This window comes from Aphelocoma coerulescens, chromosome 13 (genome assembly GCF_041296385.1).
Source record: "Aphelocoma coerulescens isolate FSJ_1873_10779 chromosome 13, UR_Acoe_1.0, whole genome shotgun sequence".
In the NCBI taxonomy this organism is placed as follows: Eukaryota; Metazoa; Chordata; class Aves; order Passeriformes; family Corvidae; genus Aphelocoma; species Aphelocoma coerulescens.
The window spans coordinates 8,504,799-8,524,764 of NC_091027.1; the positions used below are offsets into that span (position 1 = coordinate 8,504,799).

Genomic DNA, 19,966 nt, shown 5'->3' on the forward strand with positions numbered 1-19,966 from the left:
CTGACTTGGCCGAAACAGCAACACTCTGTATTGAGTGAGAAAATGATGCCATGGACTAAATGGTAGAAAAATATGCAATAAAAACCATATCATATTGCATACATAAAAGAGTTGAATTAATCCCATCTAATAGATGGACTTGCCAACCTTTCTCAATTTTAGGTGTACTTTGAAAACCAAACAGTTATTTGACAATGGTTTCAAATATCAAAGGTTTTTAAAACCACATTCAGGACACTTCAAAAGACACTTTTCTCAAAAAAAGTGAAAACATGATCTTGGCATAATTCCCAGGCTGGTGACATTCAGGTGTGAGATAAGAAGAGAAACATGGTAATAAGCCTTTGAATTCAAGCACAAATCCTGCATTTGTTAACATTATGTTTGCTCTTACATTCCATGTTAACAGTGGTTAACATCTTTAGTGTAGCTATGGGAACATACCAGCAAATTATACATAATTCTCATTTTCTAGGAACACCATTTACAGACCCCTAAACATATATAATAGTGATGCAAAGGGTCTCACTCACTACAAGTTGGTATGAACTGAACTGCTTTAAACTTTTGTTCTTTCAGAGCTGGCTTTATTTCTGTTGAATGGAGGAGGACATCAAAGCTCCAGGATGGGTCCCTCACTGACACCAATCAGCCCCAACTTTAATGGAGCTCTGTGGATTTGCAGCAGGCAGAGATCTTGGCTGTCTGATTATCCAACCGAGAACTCTCCTGTATGGAGAACTCCACTTAAAATAGGAATTCCCTACAACCTACGCCAGACCCACATGCATGGTACAAGTAATGAATATTGAGAAATGTCAAGTCTAGTTGAAGTCACACAGTCAGGAAAAGACAGAAAAAAAGAGTTTTCTGTAATGATAATGCCATTTACTGTACGTTGTATAGGTTAAGTACTCAAGCCACTTTAGTAAAAAAAATTCCATTCACTTCCTTTCATATTATGGTCAAGAGTAATTTCTGGCACAGAGAAGTGAGAATCATCAATGCAGCTTTGTGGAACTGATTACCACGTACTTGAACAGAGACCAGCAAATGCTATTTAAGGAGCAATTTGAATCACTGATGTGGTTATGCAGGAGCTGGTTAGGTCTCCTTGATGTGGAAGGATAAGCATTCACAACACTGACAATGCACAGAGCAACCATGAACTATCCTTAGGTTACTCCAGTGCAGGAGAGAAATGAAGTTTGCTTTCATGTCCTCTTGCTGGCTCCTTTGCAGCCCAGTGACAAGGACATTTGAACCTGCATTTGAATGCCATATGAGCATGTTCCCCCTGAGCAGAACCAGGAAGGATTAATGGGCATCTCCTGAGACCCAGGAAAATGAACAAATGCCTGAGGGACAGGATATTAAGGAATAAAAGAATATGGGATGGTCACACCAGGTTCATTTATCCTAATGCTCTCTGATGGTGGCTGGTGCCCAGTGCTGTTTAGAAGAATGTACTGTTGTAACTCTCCACAAAGTTCTTTCAACTTCCCATGATTTTTCACTATTTAGAGCTGAGACAGATCAGAAATGTGAACAAGAAGCTAAAATACTGATACAATGCCAAAGTGTCTTTGAAGTATGCCAGGAACACAAAAGCTTACATAGCAAGTGGAGTTACAAGCAAAGTCATCACTAAAAGAAAATAACAAATATAATGAGATGCTACTGTACTCCTTGGGAGAAAATAGTAAAAATAATAATATCAACAATTAACATTATAATAATTATTATTATTAATAATAATGATTATTATTTGGAATACAGTTTCTGTGCTGCAGAAAATGGAGTTTGAGATGACAATTTACAAAATTGGGATTGACATGCTGAATCACTGAAATACTGAAATTTAGCTTGTTCGTTTCAAAGTGATGCTTCTGCTTCAAAAACTGTCAGATTTCATTTTTTACAGAGTTTTCTAAAAGGTCTTTTACTTTACCATGAAAAATTGCCCCCTCAATTCCTGACTCTCCAGTCCAGTCAGTAAACTGAAAAATCAATTATATGCACAGTACTGGTTTTGGGGAAGAAGGCCAGTTGATAAGACAACCACATACAAAGGTCAGTGCAGAATCAAATGGAGAGTGAAAGAGAATAAACATGGAACTTATCCATAGTGCAGACAGAGCCTTATGAGAAACTGCCTAATTTATATTTATAAATGTATGGGGAAAGATAGAAGAAGAAACTTTGCTGTGAGTGGAAAAGTTGGCAAGTGTCACAGCCACGTACAGAACCCAAGTACTCCAGCTTGGCAAGAGGGCAGATGGTCTCTGCAAACTATTTTAACACTTCTTAGCAGAAGACAGCCACTAAAAAAAAGTAAGGGAGAAGTTGGTCTTCAAAATCTGAAAAGAAATTAAAAGCATGTACATGACACAATGGTCCCTGGAGCAAGGTAAGTGTCTACACAAAAAAATTGGAAAAGAGCCCCCTGGCAATCCAACTGAAATGTCTTTCTGTGGAGGACAGTAATTCTTGTTTTGGAAGGAAGATGAGTACAGCAATTAAAGCAAGAGCTGTAAACCTCTGCTGGAGCTTTCCTGATGTATGCAGTGAGTCAGAGGAACTGGATCTGCATTTTTTTACCTGTGCATTAAAGTGAATGCCCAAGGCAATGTGAGGTTGAATCCATTAACATTAGCAAAGAGCATAAACAACTCAGATGAAGGGGTTTGATAGCACAGAGAGTAAAAATGCCCACAACAAGAATGATGGTTAGTATTTAACAACTGCAAGAGGAACTGAACTAAGAACATATGCAAACACCTAGACTGTGTTTACTGATATTAAGATTATGCAATTTGTAAAGGACTTTCTGTAGCTAGGCCACACAGCATCCTTCCAATTCAACTTCTTTATGCAAAACAAATAATTTTGCATAGATTTGCATGTTACTAACAGGAGAAGAGACTTATTAACAACATAAATTACATCTCACTTTTATTTAATTTATTTTCCTGAATTAGCTGGTGAGTATCCTCAAGCCTTATCTCTCTGTGTAGACACTTACAGAGCACTTACCACTGTGGCACCAATGCCACTCCTCAGCCTTGATACAGAGCCTGGGATATGGACCTAAACAGTCATCTGTGAAATAAAGTGGGTTGAGTTTAGCTTTGTATCTGAATATTCTGAAGGAGGAAGATAAGTCGTTTGCAGAAGCCCAGGGCATTCTGTTCTATTAAAACAAATTTCTTAAAAATATAAAATACTGTAACTGCTTTGCCCCAGAGCATTAAGAGGAATATTTCCAGTAGAATGTGTGCATCCAGCTGCTTTGCAGGCAGCAGTCTAAACTTGAAACCAGTCCTTTACAGCCAGTCTAACAACCTACCCATAAAACCAGCCAGCTGGCTGGATCTCTTCTGGCTACTTTCTTCTCCTCTTACTCATTGTGACCTACAGCTAAGGATGTTTTTCACACTGCAGACCCATGGAAAAGGCTCTCATAATCTTGTTAAAGGCTGGCATACTTGACTTGCACTACAGAATCCTGCATTTGTCTCCTCAGGGAAATAAACACTTTTCAAGAGCCTTTGGACTTCAAAAACGCCTTAAACAAACACAATGGCCACACTAGTAATCAGTGAATCAGTTTTCTGAAAATGCCTACAGCCAGGAATTTGGATTTTATGTGCCCTTATACAAACTCATTTACAGTTTTATACTTTTTTTATTGTTCACATGTTCTCAAGAGAAACCAATTTCTCTTTCAAGGAGCAGCGAGTTTAGTAAGTCAAAGGATCCAACTGCTAGAGGAGGGTTTACTTTACCTCTCATCAATGAAACCCTGCTGTGGAATACAATCTGTTTTCAGAAGAGCAGAGAGGTGAAGGACAACAACAAATGGCAATTACTCAAAGCCTGTGAAGAGCTTGGAGACTGGTATTCTCTTGCATCTGAATTAGGGCAAGAAAATACACTGGTCAGAATGTTGCCAAGGATAATGCTCTAACACTGAGCAAACTGAAATTTGTCTTGCTGTCATTGAGAATATTAAGCTGTAATATAATAGTATGTAACATTTATGGCTGCTTTTTAAGAAAGATTGAATCCAATCTGTTAACTCTCCTTTAGGACAGATGTTGGGCAAGGACATGATAAAATATTCACAGTTTGCACCACCAACTCTAATTCCATTATTTCGTGATTAAAACCTTTCTTGCTACTTTCAGTCCTTCACCACACCAGTGAAATAAGCTTCTGAATTTCCCCCCGACTACCTACTTGAAAAAAACTGCATTTCAGTCTACATTCACGCAACACTTTTTTTAGGGATTCCACCAGTCCAAAATGTAACACATTTAATCCATATTCAGGTATTTGAAGCACAAGGAGAAATAAACCACAGTATTTTTCACTATCATAGTTGCTAGAGAAGCTCTGTCTTTAGCATTAGTAAAAGAGTTGTCCTTACAATACTTTTATATACACAGTGATCTACCACAGAGAACCTCAAACCTATGCATATCTGCAAAATTTCCAATTACAGAAATTGGAACTCCAACAACAATTGCAATATTATTGGGAATTATTTACAAACTTAAGGTGTAGGTATTTACAAATGTAAGCACCTCTTGTGACATATGCTGATAAAAATTATGCCCAAGCAAACAGAAACGTGTTTGGAACCTGGTAGCATTTTGCCATAAGAAAAGAAAATAATCTCTTTGTATCGTAAGTTAAACGCAGGAGCAACTTTGTGGCCTTCACTAATTCTTGGAGTGTGACACACAAGTCCAGGCTTGCTTAAAACATAAACTGCATTAATGTAATTCAGTTTCCCAAGGTCAGGAGGAGTTTATTTCCAAACCCTTGCTCTTAACAGTGCTGTCGTACAACATGAAATAACACCACCACGTATCAGCAGGTCCCGAATTTCCTTTGAAATGCAAAGACCTGCCAATGAATCTGCTTCTCAGAAACTTAATATATTGTTTTCACTTGCATCTTCTTTATTGTAGCTCTTTTATACCTGTACTTCAATTGCACACAGCATCTTTCCTTTATTGAGGGCTGCAGTTAATCAGCTGGTTCCATAAAGCACCACATAAATTCTGTTTTATGAATTCTTTGTCACAAGAATGTAGCCAAATGCCTCGTGTCCCAAGACTCAGCAGTAACACATCACCTTTGTACAGCCTTGCAGAACCATATGGAAATTACAGCAGCCCATGAACAGAAACTCCTCAATCACCTTTACTATGTTAGGGATGGTAAGGAAAAAATAGAAACCAGTGATGTTTAACAGAACTGTCTTAAAAAAGAGTGAGGAAAAGAGAGAGAAAATCAGCCTGGGTAGGAGTGGATAGACATTTGCAAAGTTGCCTTTGAAACAGAAGAACCTTGGCAGGGTGAAGTGCTGCCATGAGCTCTCACTTTCCAAAATGCCTTACAAGTAGCAGATGTCTTTCCCCTTTCCCCAAATTCCTCATTCATTTTACACCCTAAACTATATGAATAATAATAAAAAAATTTCTAAAATATGATGTGCAAAAATACATTTTTTTTCACTTAATAGATACTGAAAGAATTGCCTTAAAGCTGTATTTATACTATCATTTAAATACCTATACCAGGCTTCTTTCTCCCTTTAGCTTCTCCAAAGTAGCTGTGGCACATCTTTTCAATAGTGCTGTAGAGTTAACTTTTAGGAGATAGGACTTTTTACTTGGTTTTTGTACCAAGCACAAAGAAGTTTGTGACAGGAATGGCTCAGCTCTAGACTAACGCAGTGAAAAACTCACTCAGTCTCCTATTTCATCTTGGAATTTTCTATGATAGAGCAGTGCTGATCAGAATATACAAAACTCCCCCCCAGACAAAGTCTTACCAATGCCCTGTAAAGTACTGCCAGTATTTCTGGAGGTGCCTCTCCTGACATCCCTGAGGTTTATGTAAGTCTTTTTCACAGATCATAGTTGCTCACAGTTATTCTGTGACCAGCTACCACATTGAGGCCTTTCCTCAGTTAGACACTTCTAACCAAAGAGGACTTAGATTAAAGAAGATGTTAATATTATTAGACCCCAAGTGTATAATTATGCACTTTGTGCTAATGAACTTCTTCCCATTTCTACTGTTCCAGCTCTCAAGGACATCCAATTGAAAATACAAAAAGGAACTTTTTTAAAAGAAAAGTGAAATACTGTCCGTGTTTTTTGCAAACAACTCAACTTCGTGACATAATGTAAACTGAACAAATAACAATTCTTTCCACTTGATTGTTTATTGAAAAATCTATTTTAATCATTTATTGCCTTCGGGTAAGAGCATTCTCAAATGCACTTGCTCTATACACTATATAGCATACTTGTCATACAACTAAAAAAAAAAAAAAATCAAAACATTTAAAAGTTATATTTTCTGGTAAAAGCCACCTGTGCTTTAAAAATTCTGATCTGCATATATATATATAGTTGTTTTTGTCCAGAACTTCTTATTTGCTTATGGGATTTTACTAAATTGAGGAAAGTGATTAATATATAAGCTTCATGTAACAGTCTCTAATGTACAATATCAAGATTTCTATAAAAGATTTTTTATTTATAATGTCCAGAATGCTAGTGTCAATATTTGAAATGAAAGGGAAGCATGCTATCTAGTTTGTAACACTGGTTAGTTTTGTGCCTTTGGCAATTTCCCTCCACCTTAAGTCTCCACTGCCCACCAATAATCTAATTTAGAGATAAGGTGCTTCATATATGAGATGCCTCTTCCAATGCCTCTCCACCCATCAGGCTCAGAGGAAAGGACTGCAAATGAGGGAAGGCTTTTTTTTTCAAAGGCCAATCTCACTGCACTTTGAAACTGCAGGATCCTGCCTTTTCTGGATGGGATCAGCTAGAAACAAACACTGGGTTTCATGCCTGGAAAACTCAAGGTCTGTAAACCTTCCCTGTGACTTCAGTATTTTTCATCAGCTCTTACCAGGAAATGTGCTACGTGCTGGTACCTTGGCACTGGAACTTCTGGAGACAAAATCGTTTCTGGTGTTTTCCCAGGTTTCATTTCAACTAAACATAGCTCAGGCAGGAGGTAATTAATCCCTTCATGAGAACAACAAAACAGAATGAGGCACCTTTTTTTATATAACTATTTTTTTAGCCACACCTGAATGTTACTGTATAACATTAACAGAGGATGCAACACGCTTGAGAAATACATGGGCATTGCTTTTTCACAGTGAGTTATTACAGAGATAAACAACCATGTACCACAACTGTCTGGAAAATCATGATAAAGACAGAGATATGTGTATTTTGTTATCACTTCACAGTCCCAAATGAAGCCGAATTTTGGTGGTCTCAAACAAAATGCCCAGGATTTTTCAAAAGATGGTATCCCTTCTGCTTTTTCTTTTGCATCTTAAAGTCTCCATGAACATTTGCAATCTTTTCAAGAACTGAGAGCTTAAACATGAATTTCAATTGTGAATGATCAATAAGGCATTTGTAACATGCAACTTGCTGTCTGAAATGACAGTGACATGATTTTATTTTACCCAGTTTTCATTTTTCCTGCTGACAGAGATTGCCTGATAAACAAGTACTTGTTGCTATAGACCATACTTAAAACTTGGACAATTTCTGCCCGTTCTCTCTGCCTGATAACACCTGGACCTCAACTATCTTTGTAAACAAACTGCAAAACAGGACATGATGATAGTAAAATCACCTTCAGACAAATAAGATGAAGCCAAGACTATAAATTATTAAATCCAAGCACAGAGTGATACCATTGTATAAAGTGTGTTCTCATAAAGGAAAAGGAAACTGTTTCCGCATAAGCAATTGCCTTCTAAACAATTATTAATGAAATTGGAATACAGTATTAAAGAAATGTAGTTAAGACTAAAATCATCACAGAGTAAACAGATTGCTTAGATAAAAGCTTAGCCACTCTGTATGTTACTATTAATTAGAAATATTATAAAGGCTTGTCTGACTGTGTGTGTAGGGTCTAAGGATTTATAATTCAGCTCCAAATTTGAGGTTTGACTGTCCAAGATAATCCCAAGGACTGCTCCAGAGAGGCTGCATCAGGACATCCGCAGGGATGGTTAAACTGCAATTTTGAGTGACCAACCCAAGTCTTCAGAGTTTGACCCTCTGTCTGAAAAAATTACTAAATGTTAAACATGGATATTTCAATATTTGGGGCATAAAGACCTACAGTGGTTGCCCAGAAGTTTTCTAATATTTATTTATTTATTGTGTTGCAGGACATTTTAGTGTTTTTGTGTGGATGTTGGACTCCTGTTTGACAGAGATGGACTTGAGGCAAATAATTCAGATTTTAGTAATTTAGTAAAGATTCTCATTCTAGTCCACATCTAAGACAGCTGCTTTAGAGAAAACAGATAACATTATTTTTTTGATTTACATGCAGTCCATTAAACTGAATTACAAAAAAATGCAATTCTTCAGAGGAAAATTAATGTAGAAAGGTCCCTGTTGGGTCAGTGGAAGCTACAAAATATGCAAGGATATATATTTGGAATGAGGTGGTGATGTCACAAATACCATCTCCTTTCTTCTGCGCTAATCAGGAATTAGAAATTGAAAAAACCAAGAACTAATTTGCCACAATGCTGCATAAAAAGTTACAACCTCTCTTGGAATGATCAATTAATCTCTAGGCTATACTCATTTATACCTCTATAGACTGAGAATATCTCAACCAAAAGCAACTGGCTCAACATTTTTGATGGAACTATTCCAGATTTATACTGAAGTAACTAAAGATGGAATTTAGTCCTTCAGATATCAAAGAAAAAAACCCAAACAACCAAGAAACTGGAAAAAGATGTATTTGAAATAGCTAAGGTCTTATTTGCTCCTGTACTTTACTGAAAAGGTTTGGGCTTTTTTTTTTTCCCCTCACACTGGGATGTTTTAGCTTAACTCCACAGTGATATGTACTATAATTTATTTCACTGTCAGGTTTCCAAAGATTTCACAAACTTTTTCTTGGAGTAAATGTTAGGGAAATATTCCCAAAAATGCAGAAATCAATATCCATGAGAAAAAACTATATGGAACCAGTCTTATTTATTTGACTTTGTTTATGATGAGAGAAATTTTAGTGCTCTAATTATCATTATCAGCACACAAACACCTGCTGTTACTAGATGGTGTTTCTATTAACACAGTGTGCCACTTCAATAGTTTTCTGTCGGCAATCCAAAATCAAATTACTTCTTGTCTGAAAATGATTGTTACTTGCTGACACGAAGTGCTTACTATGTCTGTCATTTTCTAACCTTTTATTTATGCCAAAAAAATAAATCAATAGCCATTTTAACATTTTGTTTAATACTGTTTATGAAACCAATGACCATTGAGCTGTCTCAGTGTGCTCTTATTGTTTCTGTGGGTTTATGCATCCCAGAATCCGTTGGGATCCTGTGTCCTTTGTGTGTCCAGGTGCAAAGTTGTTTGCAGGGTCAGTGATCCAGGCGATGTCTACACTGCCCTTGGGATCAGCAACCCGTTTAGATTTGGATTCTGTACTGAATTTAATGTGGAACTGAGCAATCCACAGCTACTGGTTACACGGATGAGACCCACCAAATCAATTTTTTAAATATTATTTCTATTCTAGCAGGTGACCACTCCTGGGGAAGGGGGGGAAACCTGTATTTACTGCTAAGCCTGGGCAAACATACAGCTATAAATGCTGGAGAAAACATAAGGACTCGACTCAGCCACAGAGAGCTGTCAGGGAGTTAACACAGCCTTAAAAGTTCTCTTTCAAAAGATTTCAAAAAGATTGAAAAGAATATCCTACTGTTTTAAAGATAATTACACCACAACACAGTTATTTTTATGCAGTTCCTGTCTCCCGCTGCCTTCTGGGATTAGTCTTTATTTAGTGATGATGAGGAATTGTATCTCATGTCCTGGTTCGACCTCGAAAATTATGTCAGAAATTTTGGCTCAACGTTATTCTCTTGCCATGTTAGCTTGTTAAAGACATGCATTTACCAAAAGGGCATATCCTGCTGGCAGGGATGTTGCCACTATAGTCAGTGTCCTTTCAGCAAGCACCTGAAAGCAGCAAAGTGAACAACACGCTCTGAGTGCCTGCTCCTCCTTTCTGTGACTGCTGCCTCTAAAGCAGATGTTGTCTGCTGTATTTTGGAGCCTGCTGTAATTTGATCAAATCCATAGAAGATCATGCCAAAAAAGTGACAGATAGTCAATGGATGGTATCGTCCCTAACTTGTTATCTGTCTGGGGCCTGCCGTAATCAATGCTTCTGTGCCGAGTTCCAAAACCTTGGAGTCAGATCAAAACACAACATTTCTACAGGGGACAATTCTGTCTCCTTTTCAAGTGCATGTCAAAGCAGGCTTCACATAGGCACCTGAGTGCTTTCTGTGCATAATTGTTGAAAGAACAAAAAATATTTTAATTCATACTCTTTGGTAAAAAAAGCATTGAGGTATCACAGATCCAAATCTGAATTTACTCTCAGACCTAACCAAGTTTTTTGGGCTGATTTTCCTTTACAACACAATTATAATGGAAAATAAAGCAACCTGAAAATATGCATTTCATTTCCATTGTATAAATACTTTGTAGACATAATTCAGAACCTCAGTATGGGCATATTGAATGGTGGTGAAAAATTCAATAGTATTTGCTCAAGCTGAAAAGTGGTTTTAGATACGATGTTTGAAATCTCTCTGTATTCCTTCTTTGCAGAGCTTCGAGCTCTTAAATCATACCATTATGGCTGTTTGCACCTACATCCTAAAATATGGTCCTCATATACAGGTGCCAGAGAAATTTAGACTTGTTTATTCAATTATAAAGTTTACAATTCACATTATGTGTTGTCTAATTATACAGTCCAAGTCAGTTGTATTTGGGAACAGGAAAAACACTACATGAATTCGACAACTGGCCTTTCTCCCATCAGCTCTTGCTTTTGTCCAATGCAGAAAAAGAAGATTCATGTGAGGTGAAGCAGCAAACAAAACACCCCCCAGCCACCATCGCTTTTCTTCTGACTATGGCAAGAGCTTGATTTTGCTGCCTCAGTCTTGGAGCTATCGGCTTTTGCTTCCAAGAGGAGGGGGTGACACCAACTGCCATCCATGGAGAGCAGAAATATCTGTTCTTGCCTGCTTCCTGACTTTCTTTTAATCAAATATTAATTGGGTGCAGTCACTTCACTACTCACAAACAGTATCTTGCAGAAGCGAAAAAAGTTAATCTTTTATGCTTTGGGGAAAGGAATAAAGACTGATCTGCTGGTGTGAAAGCTTGCAGGCAAAATAATTGTATTGATAATAGTAATTATTATTTACAGAAACCACATAACACAGATTTACTTGGGTACGTTCATTTAATCATGTAACAAATTAAAACTGAATTGCAGTATTCACACAGAAAATTTTGTAGCAAAAATATCAGATCCTACATGGTTTAGAGCTAATAAGCCTCCTATTTACTGATGAAGTCCAGAGGAACCCACCTAGTTTTCATGAGATATACTAAAGCTTTGAAACCTTGGGTGACCTTAATTTTGGAATGCTTTTGTTTTATCATTCCCAGAGTTTGAGACTCAAGTAAATAATTTAAAAATCTGCCTGGAAATTCAGTGTCAGAAAGAGCTTTTTTTTTAAAACTAAAGCCACAAAAGCAAACATTTCTTGGCAAATCTGCACCAATTTCAAATCAACCATGTCCATGACTCATACTTCATAAAATTTAAAATTATGTACTCTGCAGTTATGAAAACCTGTGAATAGCAATTTGACGCTGAAATATTTGCTGAAAGTGGATTTCAAGACTTGTAAATTCTTTTAGTTGTCAGTCATTCAGACACAAGAAGTGATACAACTCATTTGGGAAACAAGACAGTGATTTCTTCAAATGAACTTCATGCACTGAGTGCTCATTTTATACAGGAAAGGAACATTAGACCTTCTCATCCATCACAACCAATAGGGCTGGTAGTTAAATGCTACAATTCATACCCTAAACAATGTAGATTCTTGATCAAGCTTGCCAAGACCTATTATTGTAACTTAAAAATGTTCCCTTGATTCTCCTTATAAACCTAAACAACACTTGGCATATTTGAATATATTTGCTTTTGCCTATTGACCTTACAGTCCCCTTACGAAGATAACAGAATTTCCTTAGAAGTTGCCTTGGGCATTTCTGCAAGGTCAAAAGCACATAATGCACAGACAGGGATAAACCTGCTTTGAATTACTGCATCCATTCATGCTCCAGTGGTTCTGCAACCCCGATGGCAACAAATGAAGCCTGGTGTATTGGGGGTAACAGCACTTAACTTAGAAAGCACAGAAAGAGTACAGTCAGAAAGAGCCCTTGACATGTTGTTAAACATTTACCATCCTTCCTGAGCACCTACACCACTAATACAGACCAAACAGGAGTCACAGAGCAACAGGGGAAGTTGACAGAACCACATTATTGCCACCACGACAGACACCCCAGTCATTGCACCGTGTTGGTGTTTTGATAGAATGAACAGGGGATTCAAGGCAAGATTCTCTCCCTTTGCCAGGAGGTTCTGAAGAACTGAAACCATTTGTCTCTTATCTGAAGTTATTTATGGTGGGTTTTTTGGAAGCTTCATTTGGTCTAAAAATACGTCATACTTGATGAGGACTACTTCCTATTGCAAAGAGGTACCTGAAAACCATCAGCAGACAAGATTCTGTTCCTTAAATAATTTTTGTCACTTAGAGACACTTTCTAGTCCTTTTCTTCTGTTGAAATTATAGCCTTATTCATTTTATAGTATTAAATCAAAGGGCACGCACACTCTGGAAGGGCAGCTAACCTCAGGGCAGTTTACAGCTCAACCTCTGTCTCTGAGTAGCCGAGCTGAAAATCAGCAGCTATCATGGAAGCATATTGTAAAGCTGGGATACTGCTGTGAATTATGAAGCACATCAAGTGTTTTGATAAATCAAAGGAATCTAAATGGGCCTAAAACAGCAAAGAGTAAAAGCATTAGGGCTTGTGTTCTTTTCCAAAATCTTCCATTAGTACCTTCACAGAGACCTGTGTTCTACCTCTCAGACTCTGAATCAAAATTCCATTTAAGAAAACGAAGAACATGATCCTGCCATCTCTTCAAAGATTTAACCTTATGGTAGAAAGATTTTATTGTTGTTATTTGCCATTAAAGGTAATAATTCTGGTGTGGTTTTCTTTTGCTTGCATTCATGCTATGTTATTAATGTCTCCACAGTAGCAGTTAGCACTGTGAAAGGAATTCCAATTTTTAACATGATTATTAATCTTCATTTTCATCCTGAAAGCTGGGATGTTTTTGAAAGAGCTCAGGGAGGAGGAAGGAACAGGACTCAGACATTGCAGTCCATTGTCACCTCTGAGCACATATACTTAGATTGCTTTTCTTTGATGCTGCTGCCAATTTTATTCACAAGCATATAAAAAAAAGGTTATGACATTTAGAATTACAGTACTTTGGAAATTAAATGTTCCTTTAAAATTTTAATTTTGGAAAGTAATTTATCATGGAATAATATTTGAATATGATTGAATGCATATGTAAAGATTAATGCAAACTGTCTTCAAACTGGAAGTTCACAACCACGTATGCTTAACCTTGTTGTATAATAGGCATAACAACGTTGAAGTGTGAGCTCGAAGAGCTGCATTTCCATTTTGCTGGAAGCATTTGCATCACTGTTATTCTCCTTAGTATTTTTCCACTGGCATGTCTGTATAAGGCATGAGGTTTATCTCTCTATCATTTTCTACTTACATTACACTTCACAAACCTGGCAACTAAATAAGAAGCCAAAATGAGTCCCAAAGGTCTGCACAGTTTTTTCAAGTGAATTTTTATGTGAGAAATCAAACTACTGATTTTTCAGCTAATTCAGCAATATTAATGATATGGTTGAAGCATATGAGGAAATAAAATAATTTTGTGTGAACCCTAGAGAAAACACTAAGATACCACATAACTAACATTCTAGTCAGAAGCTCCCAAATCAGAGATCTGGGGATCTGATGAAGAGGAGATCACTGAACTGCTGTCATGACCAAGTTTTGGGAGTCTCCCATGCTCTGCCAAGGAATGGACTTACCCATCTCACCCACAGGATCATCAGATCATTTCGGTTGGACCTTTCAGATCACTGAATCCAGCCGTGAACCCAGCACTGCCATGTCATCTTAAGGGGCTGGTCAGGGCTTATTTCTCCAAAGCCAGCTGACACTACTTGTTCAGCAAAAAAAGGAATCTTACAAAAGGCAGCAGTGCACTATGGAAATTTTTTTGTGGTCAGCAACTAGAATTCATCATTTTCTCATACACTAAGGAAAGCTGGCTGGGCCCCAGGCTGCAAAGGGCAGACACACACAATTCCAAATCCCTCTTCAGATACTGCTAAATTGCACCTGCTTAAAATTTATGCTGGTATGTAGAATTTACTCATGTTTTCTCATGGAAACTCCTGGGAGCACTTTGTTAGAAGACTGACAGACTCTAAAATATTCAGTTTGAGACTCCATTGCACTCAGTGGGTCAATTGAAGAGACAATGTCTGAAGAAAGGAGACTGAGGAAGATAAAAGAAGTCTTTAACTGGAATGTTACTGGCACATTCAGAGATCCAGTAGAAAAGCAAGTTATAAAGCACCTTTGCTATTGATTATTGGATTTTCAATTCCAAATCCTTCTGTGGACATTTCAGCACATAAAAATAATAATAGTAATAGTAATAGTAATAGTAATAGTAATAGTAATAGTAATAGTAATAGTAATAGTAATATCCGTGACACCTTGTCATGGCATGAGCATTGCTAGTTCAAGTTTGGCTTCTTAAAAAAACCTTCAGGAAAGTTGCTCTGCAGATCACCCAATTAATTAAATAAATGCTTTGTTGGCTGGAGTTAAAGTTTTGAGTCAAGCAAAACAAAAGCCTGGGTTTCAGAATACATATACCCTGTCAAATTGCATTTATCAAGATAAGGGTTATTAGAATCTTTTTTCTCTTGTGTGAATGAAATTGTAAGCTTGAAATGTCACTGAAGATTTATTAATCTGATACTCTTTCTGATAAGGGCAAAGAAATAGAAAGGGCAGAGAAAAAGAAATATTTCTTGTAGCCTGATAAGGGCTAAAAGAAATAGAAAATATGAATAAGGCAATTTATCAGTGGGCATTCTGTAACCAAAAGATTCAAGCCACACAAAGCGATACTACAGTTATATATCAACTTCAGAACATTGCCATCTACAACACTTGCTCAAAGTTTGAGAACTGAGCAGAAAAATGCTTGCAATTTTCAAAAAATTATATGAAACCTGAATTTTCAAAATGTAGGCTGGAGTAACATTTGTTCTAGAAAGTACATGGAGGCCTAATGTGAACACTGGTGCTGTGCTAGAGTATACAATGTGTGCAGGGAGAACCACCAGCAGGATCATCAGTGTTTTCAGCTGAGGTGACAGGGCCTGAGCTAATCTGAAGAAGAAATGTTATTTAAACATTTCTTCCCTGTTTCTGTGCCTGCTACTGGTAGAACATGTCCACAGTGGGGAGGAGAAAGAGTGAAGAGAGGTTCACATATATTTGGGGTCCAACAGACCAGTGTTAAAGCTTCCTGTTTGTTATACTCCATGTGATACGCAAGACAAATAAACACATTTCACTGCTTAACCTGCCAGAGCAAACCCTGCCTAAGTCACCACTTTGCCTTTGTGAGCTCCCAATACAGGCAGGAGCCCAGCAGCAGCCAGCGAGTTAAAACTTTCAGCACTCCTGAGAGAGAGGACACCACCAGACTCAAAACCAGGCCTAAACCCAGGCTCATGCTCACTGTGCCAGCTCACCAAACATCTGCACTCATACCAGGAAAACACAGCCACAGGAAACAAACTTCTTCCTTCCCAAAGGCTTTCCTCATGGCAGGGAGGAAACTCTTAGAACCTGGCTGTGACATTTCCCCTTCTGCTGCTGGAGTTCTGCTTTTAGTCAGTCTCTTCTGATAGAACTAATTCCCTTTGGATGAGGTCACTCTGAGACAGCTTGTGCTTGCTTCCTTGGAAAAGACCTGGGGGAGTGAATTAGTTCACCAGGCTTTCAGACCTATAGAGAGAACTCACCAGAGAGCTGGCAGGGAAAAAGGCCATTTGTGCTGAGACTCCAACCTTCAGTTTGATACAGCATCATTTGCAATGACTTTGTTATTGAAACAGATTTATACATGAACACAGATACATATGTCTATTTAATGTATATTTGACTTCTAATGGTGACATTAATAACAATAAAAATTAAAATGGTAATTCAGATCCCATGTAATATGTGTGGCTTAAAATCACTTTTTAGTTAACACACAGTCTACTGCTCTTTTTAACTCACAAAATAATGAGCCATCAAGTAGTATTTTTTCATTTCTACCTTCTTTTACAATTCTTCAATATTTCCATTTGAAATATTTGCACTTAAAATTGAGGATCATTAGCCAGAATTTAGTTTTCCTATGAGACTCTCTCAAATAGGAGTTAGTTTTGCAGCAAATAATGTGTTTGAAAGCACCACCTGCTTAGAAAATGATTAGTTGTACCTTACCTCTTTCTCAGAAAGCCTTACACAGAAAATACACCAGTTAAGAAAAGTCTTTCTTACATTTTTCTAAGAACATAGTAGAAGCCAATTAATCTGCCAAGATTTCATTAACAGCTCAACTTACCAGTCTTCTCTATCTTGTGTTTTAAACTGTCAGGTCCTGGAAGGCAGGGACAGGGACCTTCACATCGAGCTGTGATGGTTTTGCCAGAAGTACATGCATGAAACTCCATCTTGCACTAGAAGCATAAAAAAGAGCAAGAATACTAATTAGGACAAGATATAAAATAGCAGCTTTGGATTAAATGAGAAATTTTGTTATCAGTAATGTCATTGGATAGATTGCAAAACTTCAGTCTCTATTGAAAATACTTTTATAACATAACACTGACTATTCCTAGCCTTTGCTGTTTGCATTACATACATTTTAGTTCTGACTTTCCTCCAAGAGCTTTGTGCCTGTGTAGTTGCAGTCCCTTCAGTGACTGCCCTGTGGTTATTTCCCCGTTCTGTGCCCAGCAGCACCAGTGGCTGGAGACTGGACTCACGTAGTAATAAATGAAGTGAAAGAAAACAGCACAGGGCAGCAGAAACACAAATGTTCTCTTTGGCTTGATACCTAATGAACCAAATTCAGATCCATTTTTTGTCTTATTCAAGCACTGCTTTTACCAGACCAGAATCCAAGGGCTTTTGATACACAGGGGACCATTGCCTGTGGTGCCCAGGCTGGCCCTCCTTCCTGCAGGGATTGCCCCCTGCCAGGGAAAATGGAAATGCTGGGCTGTAAAATCCCTTTGATCTGAGTTTTAGTAATAATTAATTATATGATTCATTTAAAAGCAGGCCAACATGTTTACACAGTGGGACACAATGTATTTTGACACAGCTGAAGGACACAGAGCCTGAGTCCATGGTGTTACCATGGAGGATGCAGTGGGCAACTGGAGCTCACTGAGCAACAGCCACTGCTGAAACCCACAGCATCAGCCCCTGTAATTCTGGTACAGTGGAAGCCAAGAGAACAGAGAAGGATGTTGTTACAAGATAAACCCCTCTTGCTTTGAAAGTACTGCAAATATCTTGGCTTTGCCTGCGTTTGTTTTTGTTAAAAGGGCTCATCTTTGCCCAGGCTTTAATCTAGCAGCAGGAGTCCATTATGCTGTGCCTACATCCCACCCTGCTGACATTATCCCCCCGCCATTCTCAACTTCAATGCACCAGGGTGATTCTGTGCTCTCTGTGATGTCCTGCCCTTCTCACTTAGAAAATGTATGGCCACACATGAACGTGTGCAAGCTTAGCTTGCATTTTATACTGATTTCTTGCAAGACTGAAGGAATATATGTACTTATTTTTCAACTGTTTGCTCCACAAATACACTTTGCACAGAGCACAAAGACACGAGAGAGAACATCAGAAGGAAAGGAAAACAGGAGGAAGGAGAACACTGAGTGCAGTCCTGAAGGCAATGACTTTCTGCAGCAGATTCTGATAGTCAATGTGTTATTGAGAACACAGGCATAAATCTTCTTGCTGCAGCTGGAGTTGAAAATTTAATCCCTTACAGAACATCAATTACTTACATATTTTATTATGCATAATAAATGTAAATTATGTATCTAAGCATTAGCAATTATACTTCAAATACCAACCTTTAAGATGGTACAGCCTATTTCAAGCCCGTTATTACGTGCAGTTAAAAAAGAAAGAGCTTTATACTTACAAACAGCAAGACAAGTTTTTCCTCAGCTTTCCATACAATTGATAAAAATGACAACCAAAAAGGTAAACATAAACCAAAAAAGAAAGGGTTCCTTAGAAGGGTTGTATTATGTGAGGGCAAGGAGGAGAGCCAGCCTGAAGATCACAATGCTGCAGTCACATGTGAGTAAGTTTACACCCATGATTAACCACATTATATTCTCACCATGCTTGTTTGGGATGTTTGGTGTTGAGGGATGAAGATTAAAGAACTCCATCATTTTAAATATTAATTTAGGGTTATACTAATTACTTTTCAACACCTCACCATTGTATGTAACTCTTCATTCCTTCCCTAAAGGAAAACATGGAGATATCTTACTTTCCATGTGATGGTGTGCTTACTCACTATAATAACCTACACGAGTAGCTCAACTTTGGATTTAATGACTTTGCCTAAGCCTCGCTAAGTGATATTCAGAGGCAGAGCGGCCACAGAGGATGTCTTGTGGAGCAATAATGACTTTTTGGATTATTCTGCCACTGGATCTACAGCCTATAAGGAGCCTGCTGGCTTTCTCCAGACCATGGACAATAGAATGATACACAGTACTTGGAAAAACTCTCAGTCTTTCACACCAAAGGGTCATTATACATTTTGCAGAGATGAGTCACAAAGCTCCTTGCAGTTTGGGGCTGGTCCCTCTCCTTTCAGGGGACTCATTTTTCCAGTGATATGATTGGATATGCCTCGACTCTCTGCTGAGCTGCTCTAGTAGAGCTCCCTGGGTCTTGCAAGCTTTGTATTTTTCTGCAGCCTCCCTGGTGTGTGAACTGCATTTGTTTACTCTGAACCCCAAGGCCCACATAAACATCTCTAAACTCTTTTACTGCAAATGGAAAAGCAGCTCTGTTATTTGTTGCTAAATGTATATGGAGATCAATAAAATATATGAGGGGAGAAATGGTTGAACATATTCATGGAAAATTCATAAATTAATTTATTCAACTAAGATGTGGGAAATTACTGCAGAGTGTGTTTTGGTTAAAGTGTTCCCCTGAGAATCCACTACTCGTATAATGATTCCCTCTTTATTGTCAGTGAATCTACAGCAGTGTGTTTTGCATAAGCATTCACATTTGAGGGAGAAAGAAAATAGCTACATAAAATTTATTCCTAGCTATTTTATTCTTGTCTGTTAGTCTTCAGCCTCCAGTCCCTGCTAGAGGAGAATCTAGATTTTTTTTTTAATGATATAATAAAACAGCGTATCTCTGCCTTTATACTGGCTTTCAACTTCTGGCAGCCAGGTTTTGATCTAACCTGCAAGTAAGTAATCTTGTCGAATAAGTTACTGTGATCTTTCCTGCGAGGGTGTATATTTGACTAATGAATGCTTTCATGGACAGCTTGGTACAGCCCAGTGCATTAATGCCGTGAAGAGCTTTGCATCCTGACACAAACAACTCATGGATTTGCTTAAAATCCAGACAGGTACAGCAGCACATCCTAGCCCTGGTAGCACCTTTCAGTGGCAAAGCAGGTGCAATTGAGATGAAATTGCAGGTGCCTCAGGGGGCCTGGGACATCCTGTGTGGCCAGCATTGCTCCTGTTCATAGGGCACAGAGAGGACAGACAGAGCGC

General features: G+C 38.0%; 1 protein-coding gene across 2 annotated transcripts in view; it reads right to left on the reverse strand.

Moving 5' to 3' along the window:
- Window positions 1–19,966, reverse strand: part of SPOCK1 (SPARC (osteonectin), cwcv and kazal like domains proteoglycan 1) — a 279,178-nt gene that overhangs the window by 41,630 nt on the left and 217,582 nt on the right. For both annotated transcript variants that reach the window (XM_069029014.1, XM_069029015.1), the window contains one exon: window positions 16,741–16,855. In XM_069029014.1, the coding sequence (XP_068885115.1) occupies window positions 16,741–16,855 (115 nt within the window). The remainder of the gene's footprint in view (window positions 1–16,740; window positions 16,856–19,966) is intronic.